Source organism: Notamacropus eugenii, chromosome 7, assembly GCF_028372415.1.
Source record: "Notamacropus eugenii isolate mMacEug1 chromosome 7, mMacEug1.pri_v2, whole genome shotgun sequence".
Taxonomy (NCBI): Eukaryota; Metazoa; Chordata; class Mammalia; order Diprotodontia; family Macropodidae; genus Notamacropus; species Notamacropus eugenii.
Window position 1 is genome coordinate 27,215,737 of NC_092878.1, and position 16,803 is coordinate 27,232,539.

Below are 16,803 nucleotides of genomic sequence, written 5' to 3' on the forward strand. Positions count from 1 at the left end.
AGTATGAGCTAGGCTTGTGTCCTATTTCCTACAATTAATACTTAAATCAATTTTTAAAATTTCATGACTTACTTTTTGGATTCTACCTGGTCTTGATTCCACTTTGGAAAGAGACTACTATCATTTCCCTAAATTCTCTGAAATGGATCACTACCACTTTTAACAGCTGCAAATTACTGTAATATTACACTCCCAAACCTCTACAAGACGGACTAAGTGGCAAGAATGCTTCCTAGAGCATTCTTCGTTGTAGAGCAACTTATACTGTTTTGGACAACAGAACCACCTTTGTGGAACTATGCTAGAGAGTCTGGTAGCCATTCTCTTGATATTAAATTATCTCTGTATAAGCCTTTAATAAAACTACTACTTAAAAAATATTGTAGCTAAAATCTTTTTGAGGACTAAGGTATGAAAAGTGTCGTAAAAATATCTTTCTATCAGCTAAAAATGTGCAACTCATAGCATAGGCCAGAACCCTGGTTTTATTTAAGAGACACTGTTTGCTAGTTTATTTAGTATCTAAGATCTGCTCACTAAACTGAGTACGTAATATGTTATGTACTTCGGTAATTAAATTTGTTAGGTAATTTATAAAGAACTTGTTGAATATATTAAATCATAATTTTTAAAAAGTTGATTGCCCTTTGTTTACACCAGTTATTTTTTTCTTAATATCCCACTCCCCACAATAAATCTTTCTTTGGGAGAAAAACACGTAAGCAAAGCAAAGCAAGAGTGACCATTTTTTGACAGTCAATACCACACTTGCATCCTGAGTCCCTATTTCTCGACTGAGAGGGGAAGGGAGGTTTCCTTTTCAGTTTTCCAGGACCAAGACTGCTGACTATAATTAATCAGATTTCAACTTTTGCTGATTAATAATTTAAGTAAACTCAGTGTTAAATTCAGTGAAATCAAAGAGCAAAGAAGTCTTTCTTATTGTGACTCTGATTTTCATTTATTAAAGATCTAATCTTTTGATTCAAAAGTCAAAAAAATAAAAAGTGTAGGTGAGAACATTTATGACCCTGATCCCTATTACTCTAGCCTCTATGCCAGTAACTTTCCAAATCCACCACGCTGTCTACATCTGAATGATCTATCTTTATGTGTCTTCATTTTTAGTTTTCTCTGCTGCCTACTTTTTGTTCTCCATTGTCCCTAAGAACACATTTCTGTCAACAGAAGGTAAGGATGACAGTTTTAATAGAAAGAGTTGTAAGAACCAAATGTGTCATGGTGGTGGTGGACACAGCTCCACCTCAGCAATCCAGGCTGAGCAGGTCTCTCTAATTTTAAATCAAGGAGCCAGCCAAAACTTAAGTTTTCCCACACAGAAGTTCAAAGGACTTCTCAGGAATAGTCTTGGGTGCTGATTCTATTTGGAAGTTAGGCAAGGGGCGGAGGATTGATGTGTTTTTCTGCTTAAATGTAATGGATAAAATAAGGTTCCCTGGTACACTCTTACGTTAGCGAAGAACTCCTGCCATTCTTTCTTTAATCTTCTAAAGATCAGAGGAGCTTTGGGGGCTTCAGAACATTACAGAATAAGTCACACACACCTGAGCCAACATGCAAAATGACAAATGAGCCTATCCCCAATGTCCTCTCCTACCTCCAACAGGTCTATCATCCTGGTCATCTGGGAGTAGATAAGGACCCTGTGTCCTTGAGACTTGAGCCGAGTCAGGAGAACATCAAGGGCATACAGCTTTCCACTGTCAGTGATGAGGCTTTCCTTGCCTGGGAAGAAGAAAAAGGGGATGGGGGAGACACTTTAAGAGAAGGAGAGAAACCCATGGCTGCAAGCTAGTTGTAGCCAAGTTCACTATAATAAGGAGGGTTATCCCAAAGGAATATTCAACAGGAGAATGCTTTGAAGAAAAAAATGGCAAGCACTGTTGCCCATGCTACCAATACACTTCCCAAAAGGGAAAAAAGACATGTAGGTTCTTACCCTGATGGAGACCTGCGGTACCCAATGCTCTGATGTTTGAAAGGTTCCTTGACTTTCCTCAGGTTTGCTCAGAGGAAGCTAGTAAGGCTTGTTACAAAAAGTCATCTGTACACCATGACTGTCATGTTGTCTAATTTGCCTAAAAAAACCTGTCTTCTTTTTGTCACAAATAATATTATCCTTCAGACTCCAGACATCTACTTCTGTTAAACGAAGCCTTGTGGTTACATAGCTTATATTCTGGCATCATGTAAACATATGGAAATAAATATTGCCCTCACTCATTCTCAGATACCTTAATACCAAGAGAGAAATTTTCTTCCCTTAACCCAAAGATTCCAAAAGGGCAGCTTTTCTTACCTAACAAATATAATCACTCTAAGATGTAACTTGATGAGCATATTGGGGCTGTCACCCTGATTCCCAAGGGACCTCTAAGGGCTACCAGCTGTCAGAGATTTATTTGGCTGGGTTAGAAGGACTGTCTCTGAGACAACATGACATGAAATTGCTTCTAGCCACTAACATGGAACTTCTTTTGCTCCTCCAAATTCTTTTGAAGAAGTATTTTCAGTTGGAGAACTTTATAGAATAACCAAGTCTCAATTTCTCATCTCCTGTTCTTCAGCATCACTCAACAGCCATCATACTTCAGGAAGGAGAGTTTCCTGTTTGTAGACTGGGTCCATAAACATGCCATGAACAATGTGCTGCCACTGGGGGAGGAGGGGAAAGGGGAGGCGGGAAGAGACTCCCCTAGAAGGGGAGTGTAGAGAGGAAGGATAGATTATACAGATAATTACAACCTGAAAGAAAAAGGAAAGTTCAGAAAAACACAGTGGCCACTCTCAACATCTGGGCTTGAGCCCATAGTTTTCACTCATGTTGGAGGATGATTATTGAAAACAAATCTCAGTATTAATTTTTTCATTTTCAGCACTATTTGTCAAGTGTACAATTGTTGTATAAACTGAACGGATGTGCTGCCAGTACTGTCACAAAGCATAGCCACTCGAAGTCCTGGATGTTGACTCCTCTGCACTGTAAGTCTGCCTTTTTCCACCTTCAGAACGTTGTGAGGAGTCATCTTTCCTTCCATCAGCCCCTCCTGCTTCCATTGCTGTAAACATCTTTCTTAAAGCTCTTGGTCTTGCTCAGACTACTAAAATGTTGCAGGGCAAGGCTCAATGCCAGCCTTTTGCCTGGCAGTCCTTGCCAGGGACAATACCTGACTCAGGCAGTAGGACTAATTCCTAACATCTTTGAGCTTCTTGATGTGGTTTCACTACTTCAATCATCTCCAATGGACTGCCCTGGTTCCCTGCTCTGACCAGTGTGTAACAGCTCAAGCTAACAAGCTTCACAGACTCTGAACACACACATAACACCCCCCCCCCCCCCGCCGCCCCCAACTAATACCTAGGATTACGAAGACAGGTGAGGGTATGAGAGAACCCTTTAAAGGTGAAACCATAGTTAACTGTGGGCAATAGACAATGTCAATATTAAAGTAATAATGACTTGTATTGTATGAGAGGAAGTGGGTTGAAATGGATTTTCCCTCTCTGATCTGATCTATGTCTAAGTGATATTCCCACAAGTAATCTCTAAGATGGACAAGCCTCAAGCCTTAGAAAACATATAACTTACAAAATAAAACTGAATTCACAGGTCAGTATGCTAGTCATAAATCACAAGCTACTACCTGACCTGAAAAAAATGCTGACAATGCAACTGAACAAGTTCCAAAGTAGAAAATGGTGGCACTTATCTGTGGTCTCTATGACCTGGTACCCATTATTTAAAATTTTCCAAGCACTAGGCAAATTTTCATGCTTCAAGAGCCCCATCTGGTGCTGAGAAGGTATTCGATAAAACTTGCTGAAGCAGTGTGCAACAGAAAAGACTGGTTTTGTAGATGAAACCAGGGCACAAACATCTCTCAAAAATCTTTTATCCTGTCTTAACTAACAACCTTATGGTGTTTCCATGAAACACAAGTTTTACTGTTCATTCATCAAGGTCTTGCTCAGCAAAAGAACAGAATGAGGGTCGGCCCAAGGCATTAAAAGTCATATTTTAAATAGCACCCCATCTTCTTTTGAAGGAGTAGGAGATTTTGCCACTGGTAGAAAATGGAGACTTACTCAGATTGTGAGCCTAAGGAGACTCTGGCTAGCCTCCCAGTCAATCTAATGAAACTGTGACCCTTCCCAAGGAAATAGAAAATGCAAAAGTAAAGAGGAAAGAAAGATAAAGCTCAGGTCCCAGCGACCCCCCTGGTAGTCTGCAAAGCACAATAGGATCAGTGAGGAGCTGGTTGGCTCTCACAGTAAACAGCCAGTGAAGCCGGTACTTTTTATCGATGCTAAAAGAACTCAGACGCTTCCTGCCATTTAAACAAGGCTCATTTTTCTTTCAAAGAACAGGAAAAGCCACAAGAGATTCCCACAGCGCCAGCAATGGAACTGTTACCCCTATACTGGGAACGTGGGAGTCAAAGAGAGAGTACAAGGAAAAGGGAAGGGAGAAACTGCTTTCTTTCAGCACTCATCTACAATTCTCAGCCTCTTCAGCTTCTCATCCTTGCTGGACTTTGTCCCTACTTTCAGACTTGTAGTTTGACTACCTTTACACTCAGGCTTTTCCTTTTCACTTCCACCTGTACCCCATAAACCAATGCGTTCATGTGTCTGAAATCAGCCTGAAAGGCTGCCTAATTCCCATGTGAACTGTTCACTAAGCTGTCTCTCTTCGAAAGAACCCCCAAAGCCTAAAACAGACAGACATACACAGCTTACACAGACTTCCATACAGAGCCCCTGGGATCACTGATAGAACTAAGTGGAAAAGAGAAGAAAAGACTTTGGGCACTCAAGAAAATGATAGCACTTTACATCTAGGTTACGCTTCCTAAATGAATTTTATTCATCCACAACTGATTATGTGTGATGCCCTCCCTGAAGCATGGAGGTAATCCTGGGACTGTGGAAAATCCTCTACAAATCTGGGTATGGACCAACTGTCTTCTAAGCACCAGTCTAGGTGAATTCAGACTGGTCCTTCACCAGAAGGCTTGCTACTGGGTGATGCATTTGACATCTAAGATTCTTAGACAAAGAGGAGCTGTGATGTGTATCAGTGGAAATATTTGTATCAATGAAATGAAAGATTTCTGAAGCATGTGCAACACACTGCATTAGACCCAATATGGATGTAAAGATCTTAAAAAAGTGACATCAAGTGGTGAGAGAGAAACATATGGGGAGGAGAAAGGGAGAAATGGAATGGGGCAAATTATCTCTCATAAAAGAGGCAAGCAAAAGACTTATTAGTGGAGGGAAAAAGAGGGGAGGTGAGAGAAAAACATGAAGTTTACTTTCATCACATTCCACTAAAGGAAGGAATAAAATGCACACTCATTTTGGTATGAAAACCTATCTCACAACACAGGAAAGTGGGGGATAAGGGGATAAGCAGGGTAGAGGGGATGATGGAAGGGAGGGCATGGGGAGGAGGGAGCAATTTGAGGTCGACACTCATGGGGAGGGACAGGATCAAAAGAGAATAGAAGTAATGGGGGACAGGATAGGATGGAGGGAAATATAGTTAGTCTTATACAACACGACTATTATGGAAGTCATTTGCAAAACTACACAAATTTGGCCTATATTGAATTGCTTGCCTTCCGAAGGGAAGGGGTGAGGAGGGAGGGAGGAAAAGAAGTTGGAACTCAAAGTTTTAGGAACAACTGTCGAGGACTGTTCTTGTCACTAGGAAATAAGAAATACAGGTAAAGGGGTACAGAAAGTTATCTGGCCCTATAGGTCAAAAGAGAAGATGGAGACAAGGGCAGAGAGGGATGATAGAAGAGAGAGAAGATTGATGATAGGGGCAATTAGAATGCTCGGTGTTTTGGGGTGGGGGGAGGGGACAAAAGGGGAGAAAATTTGGAACCCAAAATTGTGTTAAAATCAATGTTAGAAGTTAAATAAACAAATAAATTAAGAGACATAAAGACAACTTTTGAATCTTCAACAACTTACACAGATATCTCATTTTATCTACCCAGGAAGGGAGGAGTGACAGATAGTATCAGCTTCAGTTTACAGATGGAAGTACTGAGATTTAAGGAGAGTAGGTGATTTGCCCAAGGCTGCTAAGATATAAAGAGCAGGGAGGATCTGAATGTAAGACTACTGAGCTCCAGCCTAGTGTGCTCTCCATAGAACAAACTACTTTCTTAAACATACAGTCCCTTAAGATTTCTAATGAAACTAAAAAAAAAGCCTCTTTTCAAATGCTAGATGAAGCTCTAGCTTAACTTTACCGAAAGGATTCATGCTGCCAGTCAGAGACCAAATCTGACATGTTCCTTCAGAGTGTCTCTAAGTGTACTCTTAGCAGGTGGAGGAGGCACCTTGTCTGCCCCTCATCTGTATGCAGTGTTCTTACAAGTAGCCTTACTGAACTCCACTGAAGTAGCCTATAAACCTAGCTTCCTGTAAACCCGTGACCTTGACCCCAGGGGGTCTGGGAATCTGCTAGCATTCTGGCACAGAACACCCTGTTTTTCCTCTTTGTTATCATTCAGATCTCTAGAGCTTCGTGCAGGACACTGTTTACGCTGCTCTGGCCAGGCAATCTGCTGAATGACGACATTCTCATTCACGCAACCTAACTCCACAAGGCACTGGCTTTGGGTTTCCTATATGCACCTTATTAATACTCCTCCTGTGTATAGTGTAAGACAGTTTTCCCCACACTCCACTTATAAGCAAAAATTTACATTACACATTTTTCTCATAAGAACCTATTCTTGGGCCTTTAAGTTTTCATTAGGTATAGATATTACACAAATATTCATAAAGATATATTTACTGTAAGTCACATATATTCCTTTAGATAAAGGTGGTACAAGATTCATTTGCATGTTCTAAAGGAGTAGCACTGCCATATTTTTGTAGGAGATACTGACAAAATGGTAACCATCTATTCCCATTGGGGAAAAAGGAAGAAATAAAAGAGGAAGCAGAAATTCCTTCTTAAAGTTGGGCACATGTGCCAGAATAGAATCCAAGGCCCACCTGGAATCCTGATGAAAGACCAGCCATTCTGAGGCCTGATGCTCCACAACCCTCCTGGTGGTGGTGGAAAAAACTGAGAGGGTCGATTCAGCCAATCCATCGCCAGCTCAGGAGCTCCATTTAGTAAGCACTGCTTTGCAGCCAGGCTCCCTCCTTCTTTCAGGACTCGGCGCTCATACTCTGCACTTCGGTCATTGCAGTAAGAATCCAATGGCACTGCTGTAACCTATAGAAAAGGGCACATACATGAGATGGTTCACTCCTTCCTTCCACAAACAATTTGTTCTTTGGGAAACCGAAATTCACAAGTAAAACCACTAGGGACAAGTCCTGTGGCTGGTGGTTTTCATCCTGCAGAGTTAAAACTGAAGTAACCAATCCTGATCTGACAACCTAAGTTTTCCCTTGATAATCACTTGTTTTGAGCTTTCTTAGGTGAGAGGTCTGTCCCCTCATAGAGCTGGTCTGGACAAACCCTAAAAATATTAAACAAATTCTAGTTCTGTGTACTCAGCCAATTTCCTTTAGCAATCCTGCCTTTGACAATGCTCTCTTAGGCCGATGGCTGGGCTTGCTGTTTCTCCAGTTCATTTTTAATATTTTACAGTCGAATTATCCAATTGTGCTGACACTTTTCACCTCCCTTACCAGGCTGTTTACTGAAACAACAAAGAGGAAGAGATAAAAGATAAGAAAGCCAGTCTTGTTTTCAGGACCTCAATCTGGGAGCCAGCCCCCTCTTTTAGTGGACTAGTCAGTTCATTTCCTGGCTAAAGCAAAAGTATGATTTAGGTATGTTCAACTCCCTATATTTCCACCAGACATACACCAACAGACTGGAAATTTCTCACCCAACTGGGCAAAGTGGTTCCGTCAAATGAGAAACATAAGTTTCAAACTTTCTCAGCAATCTTGGCCCATTCCCATCATAATTTTCAATGCTTTGCAAGTGACTGAGTGGAAGGCACAATAGATCCAAACAACTATGTATCTGGATGGCTGTGAAGTCTCTGATAAGGAGCTGGTTCTAGCAGACAAAGCTGACTTTTGTAAAAATCCAGAGCCCATGATGGTTACTGCCCAGGCTGACAGAAGGTTGGGGGGGCCATTCGGTGCAGTAGATACTTGATTGAAACAATGTTTCCCACTAACTGTCAACCAAATTTTACACTTGTATCCTCTTCCAAAGGAGGGATCAGAATAAGGGAGCTACAGGCAATACTAAATTACTGAAGTCCAATAAGTGGGGTAACAATTTCTACCTATTAATAAAAGAAGAAGTCTGAGCTCAGCAGAGGAACTTTCTACTACTCCATGAGCTTCCCATACCTTGTGGGAGGACTGAAGGGACTTTCAAATTAAATTCTATCTTATTTTCAAACAGAGATTGGTTTCCCTCCCTCTATTCTCCTTTCTACCAGCACTCCCTCATTCCTACTGATGAACAAGCAAGAAAAGGAAAATGCGTAAGAACCTGTTACAAACACGTGTAAGCAAAAGCAATTCCTGGACTGGCCACGCGCAGGGAAAAAGTCTCCATCTGAAAGCTGAATCCATCAGTTCTCTAGCAAGAGGTAGCCGCAAGTTTCCTCATGAACGGCGACTGGGGCAGTGTGGCTGGTCACTGTGCCGATAAGAGCGCTAAAGTCTTTACAATAATGCTGGTATTGCTCACACTGTTCTCTCAAGATCAATTCATACATGTCTTCCCAGGTTACTCTGAAACGATGTCCTTCATTACTTCCTACAGCAAAACAGTACTGATATCGAATTGATGCACAGTTAACTTGACTGGGGACCCCCTCAGTTTCCAATTCTTTGCTACCACATAAAAGAGATGTTGTATGTATTTTTGTACGTATGGGTTGAAGGATTTTCAAAGACCATTTTTCCTAGGCTACTACCTACTAACTCTTAGGGTTCAGGAACCTAAGGTAAGAAGCTTACATAGGTTATGGAACTATCTGGCATCACTGTGGATTTGACAAAAATATTCTAAGTGATCTAGGGCATCACTGATGCCCTAGGGGGTAATTACAGGATAAAGTTCTAATCTAGAGATAGATCACAACAGGATCTGCTAGGGAGCAGCGCCACCTACAGTCAAGCACCAGAAGTACAGGTACACAACTCGGTATTAAGAGCTCCCCTTTTCAGGAAGATTTCCAACGGAAATGGTCCCCCCTACAAACCCTCTCAGTAGGATATAGTAATTCTTATCACTTCTGCTCTTTTAACTTGAAGAATTCCTTGACTTCCAAATTATTAACTTTTTTTTCCCCACCAAAATTTAGTAAAGGTAAATAAAGATTGAAGCAGGCTAAAATTGGGCCTGAGGCAATATGAAGTTTGCCCAAAGTGACCCTCACCATACTTTACCTTGAGTGTTGCTGCTGCGGTGGAAACTAAAGGAGCAAGAGTCTGGAGCTTAGAGCTGCAGCTAATTCTTCATACTCTGACAAATAATATACACTGAGGTGAGGCAGCAGGGAAAACGAATCAAGAACTGGTGTTGGAGTAAGAAGACACACCAGTGTGGCAAATCCTATTTCCAACTGTTACCCCAAGAAAACTCACAGGGTTATTGTGAAGATCAGATAAGCTAACGTTTATACAATGCTCTGGGATCTCAGAGCACTATTTAAATTTTAGCTATTATTAATAATCATAATCACCATTGCCATTTTTAGAAGTAGTAGAAATAAAAACATCACTCATACTTCCAAGATGAAGGGAAATCAAATGCTGGGATGCCAGTATATTTTGCGGGAAGTTTGGACAATGTGAGGAAGAATTCAAAGCTTTCCTATGCCTGATGCAACCCTCATTTCTAAGTATTCTCATGGTAACAAGTTTTTAGCAATTTACTGTCCATTTTCAATCAACAGTAAACTGCCAATTTTCACTCTACTGCTCTGACTACATGGAGATATGCAGGACAAAAACTTTCTGAAACACATTGTTATTTTCATAAGCTTATTTAATTAGGAGCTATCAATTAGGATAAATGAGAGATCACTGGATGCAATGTCAACTCAGGAGGTACAATCAACATCTCAGCTCACGTCAGCAAGTTGTTTTTAATTTCCCTAAAGGCTTGCAGTGAGTGCTTAAGTTATACAATTATGGGGGCCAAAAAGAAAAAGAAGCTGTTCATGTCTATTTCTACCAGGACTAATCCCCCCCTCCCTTTTTTTACAAGCCACCAGTAACCTTGATAGACATCACCTGTCTCATTAATGCCAAACTGCCTTTTAGACTGCTCAGAAGCTGGGGGAGCTGAAGCATGAAGTATCAAGCTACTCACTCCCTAAATGGATATATACACCTCTCTTAGCCATATATGATCTAGCCTTGTCTCCTGCTTCATTAAACTCCCACATTACAGCACCTATCATAGGACACTCCCTCAAGCATTTAGTGCGTCTAGTCTAAAAGATGGGCATCTTCCTGCACTATCTCTCTAAGAAGCGTGAAGGATCCAAGCTTGGTAAAGTGATGCCTCAGTTCCTTTGTTAACCCTGTAGGAATGACTTCCAACTTATTTCCTCAATGAAAAGGTCTTAAGAAAGCTTTTCCCACTGTCATGTTTAGTAGAACTGGTTTTTTTGAATTGATTTTCCAGCTTCAATGCAAAGGCTAAAAGGTCTAATCTGCTCAGTTCCACATAAGAGTTGAGACGATAGCAAAAGAAATAAGTGTTTTCCTTCCCAGTATGAACAGGTTGGCAAACCGATTTAGGATGAAGAAGGCCCACACTCCTTTAGTTCTCAGACACCCACACTCAGTCAGAGGCCTAGCCGAGAAGAGCTCTTCAAGAAGACGTCTGGTTCCCAAATGTGCACAGAGATATTGACAACTCTTCCCCCCTTCCCCTCCCCCCCCCCGGCCCCGATACCACAGGATAATTACCTATGTTTATAGGTTTAACCGTCCATGCCGCATGAGACAACATTATAAACACAGATTAGATTGCAGGGGGAGGGAAGGAGGAAGGCTCAGCTAAATACAAGAACTTTCTTCTGCTATCTGCCTACCAAGGTACATTTATGACTAGTATTACTTCAGCATGAATGCTGGGGGTTTATTGCCCTTTAAGCAAACAGCAGACACCAGGTATGGTAGTTTAGGCTAACTGAAAGCAGATGTCCTTATTCCTGGTTCCTCTGAAGCCAAGACCCTAGTACACTTGGGGTGTATTATGTGTTTGTGCATTAAAAGGAGGGGGAAAGAGGGTGCTCCTTCAGAGCAGGTGGCTGCAAGAGACTTCTAGATGTCTTTGAGGTAACAAATGAGGACTTCTCATGTTTATAAACACAACTACTGTCCAGGTTCTCCATTTTTAATTGGAACTATAAAACAAAGGGAAGTAAATTTGCCTTGAAAACTCCTAAATCTGAACTTCCTCCTTACTGTGTCTCCCTGCTTATACATGCAACACAGAAGAAGGATGGAGCTTAATAAACCAGGAAATCAAGAGGTCAGAGAGTTGCCTTATTTAAAAGCCTTCTAAGTTTCCTAGGACCTTTTCTTTGGCTTGTGACCTCAAGCTTCTGAAGTCCAGAATGCTTTGTCAAAAGGATCAAATAAAATTACATAGCCATAATCTAAATTTCTTTCTGGTGAAACAATTTCAATCAAAAATCAAGCTATACTAGCTCGCAAAAGCACCATTTTCACAGAGCATGGTATAAGTGAAGCTCCAAGATTATCAACTTCCCATTTCAACATGCAGGAAAATGGATGTTAATTTTCAGGATTCACTGAAGGTAGGCCACAAGATGAAACAAACCCTAATCTGGAGCTAAATCAGGCTCTTCTATTACTTCTATTACTATATTCCAAAGAATGAAAATGCTAAAGAGAGAGATAAGAATGACAGAAAACAATGGATTTTGTCAGAAAGATGGACTAAGAATAAAGAAAAGCAAAGAACCCTGGCAGAGACATTGCTAGAGACATAAAAATCAGGTCTCATTTCCATTTTCCACATCCTTCTTCACAGGAAGTAAAATATTCTTTGTTAATTAAGCCAGGTCTACGTATATATCTTACCTATTTGAGGGGGTGGTAAAAAGACTTCCTAACTGGTGGGGATTTTATATGTAGTTATTCTTCTAATGTTTTATTGAGGAATAAAATGGTATAATGTTTACATTAATAGTAAAGCTCCGTAGGATACTATTTGGTTAGTGAATTTGAATACAAAAAGAGGGTCTTTGTTTTAACTTTTGAACAAGAGGACACCACAGGAGTGGAGGTGTGGGAAGGGCAACAGGAAAGTAAATGGTTTAAGAGTGTGGAGGAGAGCTTCAGGAGTGATACTGTCAGCAGTCACTGAAACGACCCCTTTTCATAAACAGGGTATTAAGACAGGATCAGCACAGCTGGCCAAAGTGGAAACCACAATAGAACCTAACCACTATCAACCTAAGCCAGATCAGGAGAGCACAGAAATAAGTACAGTGGTGTGACACAGTCCTTACCCAAACTGAGCACACTTGTTGGGCTGCTGCCTAGCTCTGGAGAGCTAGGACACGCCAGGCTGAAAAGTTTCTTGATGCTGGAGTGTTGTATTTCCTTTTGTTGTTTGGAGACGGAGTGGAGGCGATAAGGCCAGATCAAATCTCCCCCACTTAGCCAGCTCCCTCCCTCTAAAAACCCTCAAAAACCTCAATGCAGGTGACAAACGGCTCCCTCTCCTCTTCAAATATCCCCCTGCCCCTGGCCCTGCTGTTGGGTGATAATCCACCTGACAGATGGCTGGTTCCCATTGTAGTTTAGAGCCCTAGGGTGAAGGAAAGGAGATGTAAAGCAAAGTCTTGATCAGAAGAAGGGAGGGCACTTCTGTCTACTTCACGCTCTCACCATACTGACATCACTAAAAATGGGAAAGCTCTATGTTGTGAATGCTAGATCTAAAAGCTAGAAACTTCTTTTTAAATATTAAAAATCTACACGTTTCTCAAAGTTATAAAATTTAAAGTTATATGGAGGAAGCAGATTCCAATCTCTTAGTACCAGCTATTCTGTGTCTTCCCTTCACAGCACTTACTCTTGGGCTGGCCACACATAAAAAAGACGGCAGCTCGGTGACTTGGCAGCAGCGAATCAAGGAGGTAGCAGATCTTCGTTGGTAAATGACTTGGTCTGAATAACCACTCACGGCTTTACAGTGGCTGCTGAACACTAGAGACTAAAAAATAAAAAGTGAAAAGTTAATGCTACTAAGGCCAGAACATCTTGAGCTGCTTCACTATAAAATCCTCTCCTTCATCTTTTACATGCTGGCACCCAGGATATTGTTCTTTTTAATGGAGACCTCTTCCGTTCATCCTCATTCAGAAATACACAGGTATTAAAATACAGCACATACCAAACCATGAGTAAGAAAAAAAAGAGTTGTAGAAGCACATAAATTTCCATTGGCTTATTTCTTCCCAATTCTGTAGACTCTAGTGAAAAACTAGGCAAAAAAGTCTATTTAACAGTTCCCCTCCTTTTTTGCTGGTTGAATCAGGAATTAGGGATAGTAGCAGGACACTTCTGTGTGGTGATGGTACGCACAACAAAAAGTATGTTACTACAGGGAAAATCTGTCCCAATATTTTTGACTTTGGAGCTTCAATCCTCAATTGACAGAGTTGACTCCTCTAAATGAGAAACATATAAAGACTGTGGTCTCTTAGGAAATCAATTCCTAATGCGACATTCAGAATTCTCTGACTCTAGGTTTTTATGAATCCTTGAGAAAAAAGGCACTGTGTGATGTGCCACAAATTTTCTAGAAACTCTGCTCCCCTCAGAATAGTTCACTTAGTAAAACCTCTTTCTTCTTAACATTGGTTTTTAAGAATCTTTCTTAGTCCATGGCACCATATGGTAAGATTATTCTCTCGTGCTAGATACAAACAGCTAGACATCAGAAATAGACAACTATACATCCTACTGACAAGTTCACTCAAAAACTCTGGGTGGATAAAGTTCACTCATTATTACTTTTGCTCAAAACCTAGCAACTATGGTATGCTTCAGTCAACAGTATATTAGGAAGAGAAAGAATCAGAGAGTGATACCATGGGTGATGTGATTCAGTTATAAATCTGTCACTTGCAGCTCTTGGTAACCTATTATCCATTCCCATTCTTCTGAGGTCTCATCCTCCTGTTGTAAGGTGGGGGAAGGAGAGGAAAGGGAGGAGGGGGGGGAGAGAGAGAGAGAGAAAGTGTGAGAGTGTATGAGAGAGTGTGTGTGTGTGTGTGTGTCTGTGTGTGTGTCTGTGTGTGTGTGTGTAGGGGGAGAAGGGTGGTCATGAGGAGGATGAGGCAATTAGTACTTAAGGGGATTAAAGCTGTAAAAAAAAGCCTCTGAGCTAATGTACATTTCTCTCTCAAATTCTCAATGGTGAGACTGGACAGGAAACAATAAAAAACATACAACAGAGTGAAGGATTCTGCCTTCATGGAAAAACACTCATTCTTAAGAAACTTAACTTAAAAGGCCCTAAGAACCAAAATACCTATAAATGCTCATTAAATAATGTCTGAAGTTTAGGTCTCAGTTTCCTGACTCGTGTATCAATTCCAACTCTGTCATATGAGAACTGTCCCTCCTTGAACCCTGCCGCACAGAATTCAAATTAAATATTCACTGCAGGGTTGGGGCAAGGTATAACAGATACAGTGGAAAGAGAGCTTCCCAGCAGCCCAGATTCACATCCACAGAAGGGGAACCCAGATAAGGTTACAGAATAAAGTCTAGGAACTGTATGACCTGAGATCGCTTACCAAGGGCAGCAAAGGGAAATGTCAGGACTTAAGCATCTGTACTGCTGATAGAAAATTACACTCTTGTTACTCCAGATGAGGGTAGAGACGAAAAGAAGGGGGAGGAGTGGAGAGGAGAAACATATACATTTTTTCTACTACAAGAGGACAAAACTAATAATAAAGTGCTGGAAAAGAGGATGAGCACCTCACTAAAGAGCTCTAACTCTGCTTCTCTGAGAAGAACCTGACTATATACAATGTATGGGGGGAAGTCAGGATAAACACTTGTTTCAATGAATGTGTGAAAAAGCATTTACTATGTGCTTAGTATGGCCCAAACACCAGACCAAGGTATACAAATCTCTAACTGGAGGAAGCTTAGCTGTAGAGCAGACAGAAAGCCTCAAATGCAGAAAATGTGATGATGGTGGGGTGAGCAGTAGGGCCCAGAGGGCCTCAGGCTACTTCCGTAACAGAGGTGGGAAGAGATGGAGGTAGTGCAAGTGGCAATGCCTGGTGGTCCTACTTCTTATCAGGAAGAATGGAGCTGTTGACTTCCATCTTGCTCAAAACCAGTAATCATTACTTAAGGAGCCCAAACAAGGGGGAAACTAAGGTAGCCCTATGGGAAGTGACTCTTCCTCCCACCTAGCTGTCTGAATACATAGGTTTTTTTCTTCCTATTTTGTGTTTTTTCCTTTTCCCTTGACTCTCAGTCTAGCCGCTCTCCAAGATTACTCTTCATTTTGTGGTTGTTTAGTTATTTGTCAGTCACGCTCTTCGTGACCTCAGAGTTTTCTTGGCAAAGATGCCGCAGTGGTTGGCCATTTCCTTCTCCAGCGCATTTTACAGATGAGGAAATTAAGGCAAACAGGGTTAAGTCACTGTCCATGGTCACACAGCTAATAAGTGTCTAAGGCTGGATTTCAACTCAGGAGGAGAAGCCTTCCTGATTTAGGCCCAGCACTCTATCCATTGTGCTACCCAGTTGCCCCATACTGTTAATTTTACCCTTCTAAATAATGATTCTGAAAATAAGTTTTGGTAACTGTTTATATATACCCTCTATACACAATTTCCAAACATAATCAATACATTTTAGGAATGTAAACAAGTCTGTTCTACTTTCTACTACTACACAATAAAACTATGCTGCTTCTCTATAATTTCCACTAATAATAAAACTTCTGGAATTGGAGAAAAGTTAACAAAAGTCAACTGACACATGAGAATGCCATTTGTTTCAACAAGAACACCCATGTGGCAGAGGTAGACATAGCTGGTACCATGCACTTACTGCCCAGGATGTCTATATGATGTCTTCCCATTCATAGAGTTGGGGCTTATCTGCAAAAGACGCCCTGCTACAAGTTCCTGAATTTATCCCTTCTGTGGTAAATGTATCTCTGTTCAGAAAGTAGAGGACAGATCCAAAAGACAAAGGAAGTTGAAGCAGATGAAGCATTTCCTGTTACAGTACAGAAAAGGTTTGTGTATTTTCATAGGAATCCGGAGAGAGGTATATATATGTTTCTTCTTTTGCTGAAGAAGAAGTGAAGATGGAATGCATGTTAGATCTGCAGTCCAAGACAAATTCCCAAAATAAGGAATAACAGTTTACAATTCCAAACAATAGTTCAGGTTTGGATGACAAATGAACTCATTTGTGAAGTCGTTCGTAGCTGATCATCGTACAATATTGCTGTCACTGTGTATAATGTCCTCCTGGTTCTGCTCACTTTATTCTTCATCAGTTCATTTAAAGCTTTCCAGGTTTTTCTGAGAGCATCCTGCTCATCATTTATTAGAGCACAATAGCATTCCATCACAATCCTACACCAAAAACTGTCCAGCCATTCCCCAATTGACAGGCATCAATTTCCAATTCTTTGCCACCAAAAAAAGCTGCTATAAATATTTTTCTATATATAGCTCCTTTTCCATTTTTTCTTTGATCTCTTTGGAATACAAGACCTTGAAGTGGTAC

General features: G+C 40.9%; 1 protein-coding gene across 1 annotated transcript in view; it reads right to left on the bottom strand.

The window, feature by feature from the left end:
- INO80 (INO80 complex ATPase subunit) overlaps positions 1-16,803 on the bottom strand; it is a 113,226-nt gene that overhangs the window by 29,037 nt on the left and 67,386 nt on the right. Inside the window, exons 25-27 of the mRNA XM_072622729.1 lie at positions 13,103-13,243; positions 7,048-7,273; positions 1,619-1,746 (exon numbers count right to left, since the gene is read on the bottom strand). Of these exons, the coding sequence (XP_072478830.1) occupies positions 1,619-1,746; positions 7,048-7,273; positions 13,103-13,243 (495 nt within the window). The remainder of the gene's footprint in view (positions 1-1,618; positions 1,747-7,047; positions 7,274-13,102; positions 13,244-16,803) is intronic.